Source organism: Otolemur garnettii, unplaced genomic scaffold (assembly GCF_000181295.1).
Source record: "Otolemur garnettii isolate 467f Iridium unplaced genomic scaffold, OtoGar3 scaffold00132, whole genome shotgun sequence".
In the NCBI taxonomy this organism is placed as follows: domain Eukaryota; kingdom Metazoa; phylum Chordata; class Mammalia; order Primates; family Galagidae; genus Otolemur; species Otolemur garnettii.
Genome location: NW_003852527.1, coordinates 4,322,578 through 4,330,196, shown reverse-complemented (window position 1 = coordinate 4,330,196; position 7,619 = coordinate 4,322,578). Strand labels below are relative to the sequence as shown.

The 7,619-nt window shown below is 42.2% G+C and overlaps 1 protein-coding gene across 1 annotated transcript in view; it reads left to right on the top strand.

Annotated features, from left to right (window-relative positions):
• The window catches only part of KLHL32 (kelch like family member 32), a 167,051-nt gene that overhangs the window by 134,280 nt on the left and 25,152 nt on the right, over positions 1-7,619 (top strand). The window contains exon 6 of the mRNA XM_012810385.1: positions 3,440-3,655. Coding sequence (XP_012665839.1) covers positions 3,440-3,655 — 216 coding nt within the window. The remainder of the gene's footprint in view (positions 1-3,439; positions 3,656-7,619) is intronic.

Genomic DNA, 7,619 nt, shown 5'->3' with positions numbered 1-7,619 from the left:
ATATATATATATATATATTTTTTTTTTTTTTTTTTTTTGGGCAGAATCTCACTACATAACCCTCAATAGAGTGCTGTGGTGTCACAGCAACCTCAAACTCTTGAGCTTAAGTGATTTTCTTGACTCAGCCTCCCAAGTACCTGGTACTACAGGTGCCCACCACAACGCCCAGCCATTTTTTGGTTATAGTTGTTTGGCAGGCCCTGGCTGGGTTCAAACCCGCCAGCTCCGGTGTATGTGGCTGGCGCCCTAGCCACTGAGCTACAGACACCGATTCCCACTAGTTTTTGGTTGCAACTGTCATTGTTGTTCAGCAGGCCCAGGCTGGGCTTGAACCTGCCAGCTTCGGTGTATGTGGCCGACGCCCTACTCACTGAGCTATGGGCACTGAGCTAGGACAGAGCAATGTGGCTGCTTGGGGTGTGCATGCCAGATGGAAGAGGTGGCTCAGAGTAAAACCATTTGTTCTCTCTAGGAATGGGCTGGTGCTAGGAGGGGTGGTCTCTCACCAGTCAGTGAGACTGTAGATACCAGAGCATCAAGAATATAGAAATAGGAAAATACAGATAAGCTACCTCCCCAGCCCACCCTTTGCCCAGTCAATGTCTGCTCTTTGATCAGCTGTCAGCTTTACATGGCTTCTCAGGGAAGCCTTTACTCACTTTCTACCTGGGGCCAAATCTCCTGTTAAGGACAGTCACAGCTCTATATCCTGCTCTTTGTAACCTTCACCTTGGTTATAATTTTCTATTTGTTTGTAATTTTTTGCTTGCTTATTTACGGCCAGCTCTCTCTTCTGATAAACTATATACCTTACCAGGCTTGGAGGATTTGCCTGGTTTTGCTTGCCACTGTATTGCCAATGCCTCTGGAGTCCTGGCACATGATGTGAAGGTGGGGTTTGCTGTCATGCTGGAGCCAGGGTGGATGGGTGAGCTGTTGCACTGTGGCATGAGATCAGCAGAGTCCAGGTCAGGGAAGCCCTAGGCAGTGTTGCTGATTTTGGACTTTTCCACAAGGAAATGGGAATCTTTTCATGTGTTTTAAACAGATGATCGTTGTAGTCCAATTCTTATAAAAAGAGGAAACTAAGTTTGAGACTGGAGGCAGGAATGATAAGTTAGGACATTGTTGTAAGGTTTAGACAAGAGAGGATAAGGGACAGAACAAGAAATGCTGAGGAGGAAGAACAGACTGGCGTTGGTGATGGTCTAGATAGGCGGGAGGAATGTGGGCCAGCCTCTGGATCCCTGCAGGGGTGGTCTGTGCAGGAGGGAATACAGGAGACGGTGCAGGTGTGCATAAAGTAAGTGCTGGATGGACATGATAAGTTCAGCATAGCTGTGAGATACTCAGTATGTCCTCTCATAGGCAGTTGGGGAAATGAATTTGGAGCGTAGGGGAAAGCTTGGGTTAGCAGGTGTGTGGAGCATTAACATGCAATTACTTTATAACCCAATTCAATGGATTTTACTCTGGCCACCCTTTCGTTGACTTAATGGTACACCGTACTCAAGCCTGGGATATCAAAAGAGAACACATTCTTCACTTGTTGCATCAGTGATGAATCATAGTTTACAGATACCACATACACAAATATACTTTATTATTCTTTGAAGTATTTATTATATATTTTCTATGTGCCATACTTTCATTGTAACTGCTTTTTGTACATTATCTCTGTGACAGCCCTATGAACTGGTTACTCTCCAGTTTTGTGAATGGGGAATAGGAGATTAAGTGACAGCCCTGAGGTGCGGCCAACAGTAAGTGTCAGAGCTGGATGTGAGCCAAGCCTGCCTCACTCCATGCCCTTGGTCTTCTCAACCAGCCTGGGCTGCCTCCGAGTGCCTGGAGAGGCCCATGGTTTATTTTGCCTTGAATGCAATTATTCTTTCTCTTTCTTTGACATATAAAAGACTTCTTTTTAAAAAGTCTGGAAGTATGTATACCAAAACATTAATAGTGATTATCTCTGCATGGTGAAATTATGAATGATTTTTGTTTTCTTTTGCATACTTTGTATTTCCTGAATTTTATGAAATGAGCATGTATTACTTGTCATAACCAGAAACATAATGGCATTCTTTCTAAAAACAGCAATGATTTTTTTTCCTATCCACAGTACTGTAGGTGGGCACTTAATGCAATTTAACCATTGCTTTCCACCCTCCTCCATCACATTAATGGAAATCCTTAAAAGCAACATTATTGATGCTTATTTTGCTTACACGTGGTCTTAACCAAAAGGACAAGAAGTGATAATTTTGCTTAAAGCTCACAGAGCCTGTCTGCCCCAGTAGGAGGATGGTGTTAGGGCATCCTGGCTGTAGTGAGAGTGAGTTTCCTTTTTTCTTCCATTCTCCATGTTGTACAGTTTACCTACTGATATGCAAATACATGCACCTCAGTACAGAATTCTTAACACCCTTGGGTAACTAGAAAAGGGGAAAGTATGTTGAAAATCCCTGGAATAGATCCAGTAGAGTAAAAGAGCTACCTGATGGCATTTTGCCTTCCTTAAATTATTTGGAAATACTGCTTGCACATTGTAAGTTAAAAATGAGGGGAAAATAGAACAAATCCCCTTCTCATTCTACTTGAAATATGTAAAGTTTCTGTTAAAGAGTGTGTGTGCACACTCTCGTTCTCCATGGGTTAGGGAAACAGGTTCCATGGAAGTGTTTGGTCTCTGGGTGTTATTGTAGAGCCCTGGTTGTATGACTTTGAGAGTTTGTAGAGACAGGTCAAATCCCCCAAAATAAACTCTTTAAAAAGGTAGGAAAGAAGGCCACTGGTGGTTGGTCTGGATGTTTGAGGATAACAGAAAAACAAAGGACAATTATAAATCATTTATCTTATTAAGTGGGCTCAGTATAGGATTGTTTGAGGCAGGACCCTTTTCTCTGAGATGTCCTCCTTCCCCAAGACCTTACATATAAAATTCTGTTTTAATTAAGTCAGTGAGGGTTGTTTTTACTCAAAGACATACTGAGTTTGGAAAAAGAGCAGATTCACTCTCTCTCCATCAAGTTTTGTGTCGTCTAATCATGGATCTCAGTTGATGCCTTTATCTTATCTTTAATAGGAAAAAAGACATCTCTAAAATGTGGTAAGGATAAAAAATCAGTTACCTTCGTTAGTAAAATGTTTCTGAAACATTACAGAGTAACATTTCAGGTACCAAATACCCTTTTTGCTTCCTTTATTGAGACGTCTTTTAAGTACATAGGCTTTAAAAGGAATAAAATGAGGAAAAATTAGGAATTGTCGAGTAGCAGCTCTCTCTCCACCCAAAGGTGCCTTTTTTTCATTAACAGTCCCTTTTCTCCCACACCTGTCATGAAAACCTTAAGTGAGTCAACCTGAATTTCTTGCCTGCTCTTTTGTAGACAGATTTCTAAGAGATCTCTTTTCATTTTTATCTTTTGGCACCCAGGAATTAAATAGCTTTAATTACTTGGATCTGTACAGACTTGCTGACCTGTTTAACCTCACTTTGTTGGAGAAAGCAGTGATCGATTTCCTAGTGAAACATCTCTCGGAGCTCCTGAAGAGCCGCCCTGAAGACGTCCTCACGCTACCTTACTGCCTGCTGCAGGAGGTCCTGAAGAGCGACCGCCTGACTTCCCTGAGCGAGGAGCAGATCTGGCAGGTAAGGGGCTCGCCACCATCCTTGCTGGACACAGAGAGTACACAGCATGAGTAGAAGGTAAAGGGTTGAGGGATACTGACCACTGTTTTATCTGGTTTGGTTTTCATGGGGTTGGAATTTGAAAGTCATGCTCCCTTGATGGGCCAGTGATAGAGAAGGCTTCGAGGCCTCCACCGACTGCACCTTAACTCAGGGAGTCACAGGTGAGATTCCTGCATGAGACCGTCCCTGTGGCTTCACAAAACCAACACAGTCACATCTTTTGGCTCTTTTTGGAAGAGCCAAAAAAAAAATGTTTTTTCCCTGAAAATAGTTGTTTCTTTAATTGAATATGAAAAAAATGGATTGTCAAGTGAGGTATGCACATTCAAGACCAGTGGAATCAGAATAAATTTTGGGCCTTCCTGTAAACAACTCAGAAAACATTTCTTTGTTGCAACAGAGATCATCTTGAAGCTGGAAGGAAATGAAGTTCCTCTTGCCTGCAGGGGAGAAATCTCCCACCTAGTTCATTCCGCAACCCTCATCACTGTTTTCCCACTCTGCCTTTTCAGGTGACATAGCAGTCTTTCCACATTGTGTGAGTCCTTTGTCTAGGAGACAGGAGGCTGTTTTTTGTTTTGAAGTTGATTATTCAATTTAAGTCCTCTTCTGCTCATCCCCAGTGACTATCTTTAAATAATCTGCATGATGTTGGTGGGAAATAGAGTCCCTCTTCCCCTTCCCCTCACACTGTGGGTCTTTCTCACTCTGAAGCACAGACTCGCCATTGCTACTTCTAGGGCACTGTGCCCTCACGGTTTCCCAAACATTTGAAAAATAATTATATACAGACTGCAAGGGAAAATTTCAAGTCTTCTATTAGCTGATGAAACAGTGAATTCCTGGTCTCTTATCAGATGACATTTATAGAGTACTTTGATCCCGGCCCAAACAGAGTGATAGGTGGCTGTTAATATCCAGCATTTGACTCTACTGACTAATGACATTCCCCCTTTCCTCTTTATTTGTATTACATTAATCACTTCCCTCTTCCTATTGCTTCACACAGTGAGGATAATAGGAGCTGTGCTGTACTGAACGCTGCCTGGATCCCAGGCTCTTTGTAAAATTATTGACAGCAGGCCTGAAGAATGTTCAGTCTACAAGATGCACGCAAGGAAGTTTTAGTGCCTTGCTCAGAGTTACAGAACAGAACCAGCCTTCAACTTTTAAAGTTTGCGACACTTGCCCTTTTCTGGATTAATTTCTTTTCTTCACTATTCCACACTGTCTTGACTTCACTATTTTATACTGTTGTGACAAAGAAAATATAAAGACAAACACAAAAAAGTAAGTCATGCATTTGTGCTTCTTGGGTATTTCTAGTAATGTTTGTTCAGACAGAGCTTGAAAGTTTTGGTGAGGATGTGTTTTTGGTAGGAACTGAAATTATCTGCAGTTCTATTCCATAAATATAAATCAACAGAATTTACTTTGGTCAATTCAAAGTGGGAAACAGCAAAATTTTCTTTACTTCCCAGGGGGGAAAAAGAGAGACTTGGAGTGAGTCCTGCATTTTAAAGTTTTCTAACTGAATTGAGATCTGAGGCCAAGCCCCCTCATGGCGTCTGTCTCTTTCTGTGGCACAGTTGAAGGCGCTGCCAGAGATGGATGTGGTAATGTGCAGGTGTCTGAGTGTCAAGAACATTCCGTCCTGTTCATTAAGAGTAATCGTAATTGCCTCTCGAAAGGTTACTAATTTTATAATATAGAATTTTAAAAGCTAGTTTCTGCTACAGGCAATACTTTTTTTTTTAATACCTGGTTCTCAAGAAAGAATTAAAAAACTCCCACAAATATTATCAATTTAAGCATTCAGCAGGCAATACAAAACTGTTTTTGCTTTATATTAGTAAATAAGTGATTTCTTCATATTCAATCCAATAGAGAAAAATCAAATCAGACCAGCTATTTTGCCTCAAGTGTAGTTAAGTTCATCATTTTTGCTGAGGTTATGCTAGTAATGCAATATACCATGGAAGAATCTAATATTCAGCCCAGGGTGGAGATGGGTATGCCAGAGGATTAGTGTCAGGGTGCTTTATAGAACTGAAACTTGATGGACAGGCTGGAGACAGATCTACAGAATCTCATTAAATTGCTGAATTGTTCATTATAGAACGTTCTCACTGTAATAAAGTGCTCATTGACTTTGACAAATCCCCGTTCCATGTCTTAAAGAAGAACAGTGATGCAAAGGGCGTTGGGGAGGAGAAAGGAAATTGGCACACAGTGGGACAGGTAATAGAAAAGCAGGTGGAGTGTTGTGCTAGTTGATGAATATGTGCAATGGTAACTTATGGGAGAGCACGGTAAACACAGGTGGCTCTTCCGCCACCCAACAGTGATGTAATCTGGGACAATCTCTTTTTTTGGTGAAAGGCCTCATTTTCATTATTCACCAGAAGACTTGTCATAAGAACCTTCAGATTATCCTCACAGAACAACTCTCTTTTACTTTTTCCTGCTCTTAGCTAGTCCCTTTCCTTAACAGAATGTGCTGCAGCCCACAGTCACCATTCTGTGGACACATGGCCCTGTGAGACACCCTGAGACTGTTACGCCTGACATATGCTCCTTTCCTTCCATTTCACCTTCTAAAACTCTGTTCTAAGTCTTTCTTCTCACAGAGGGCTTCTTGATCCATCCCGGACAATTCATTTCTCCCTTCCATAGTGTGAAACTACTTAGTCTGTTGGCTAACTTCACTCTGTATTCAGAGGCAATGCAGAGTCCCTAAAAATATTCTTTTTTAAAAATTTAGCTTAATGATTTGCTTTGTTTTTGTTTTTCGGTTGCAATTGTCACTGTTGTTTAGCAGGCCCTGGCCGGGCTCGAACCCACCAGCCTTGGCTGGCACCCTATTCACTGAGCTACAGGCACTGAGCTGATTTGCTTTGTTTTAAGGCCAGCAACTTGTCAGATTCTGGATGAAAGATACCACGTTGGTATCTTCAGAGAAAGAAGAGACTAAAAATGAGTAAATCAGCAGAAGAGGAAATAAGGGGCACAGGTCACTCACAGTCGTGATCTGGCAGATCTCAGCCTGTTCGATTGTGCTTTTGCGTTTTAGCTCTCACTGCATTTCAGTAGGGCCCTGTTAAATATCTTCAGTTAGATTCAGCATATGGTTCAGACTCCTGAGCCCTGGGAAGAAGGAGGAGCTCCACCCTGAGGAGTTCCATGGGGAGTGGGAGAGTGGAAGAAATGGGGAGATGTTTGTCAAAGAGTGCAGAACTTTCAGTTACAAGATGAGCAGTTTCTGGGGAGCTGATATACAGCATGGCTGGCAGTGGATGTGTTAATTCATCTGTGCTAATCATTGCACAGTGTGTATTATATCAAATCATCACCTAGAACACCTTGAGTATATACAGTCCTCGTTTGTCCATTACATACTGTTAAGTAAATAAATAAGCTAAAACATGGCAAGTCTTCATTAATAACAAAACAAAACCTAGAACCAGATAATGACACAATGCCATCCCACTCCCATGCATTGGATCTGTTTTCATTTTCCAAGGACATCCTGGGAAATAACAGTTTCATTTTCGGGAATGAATTATGCTCTCGGCCTCTTTGGGCTCAGGTTCCCTTTCACCAGAGACAGGGAAATGACTGGATTCCATGGGAGTACAGGTCCTAGGAAGAGCCTGAATGCAATGTGAATTCTTAGACACACCAGCACAGGGTGTGTCTCCACCCATATCATGCTCACTGAACACGAGTAAACACCCAAAACCATGCTGGAGCGGAAGACAGAGGGTGGGGCTACCAACGCCCTTTCCCCCTCCCATGTCTCACCCTAAATGGGAAGGAGCCTTTGGATTTTTTTTTTTTTTTGAGACGGAGCCTCAAGCTATCCCCCTGGGTAGAGTGCCATGGCATCACACTCACAGCAACCTCCAACTCCTGGGCTCAA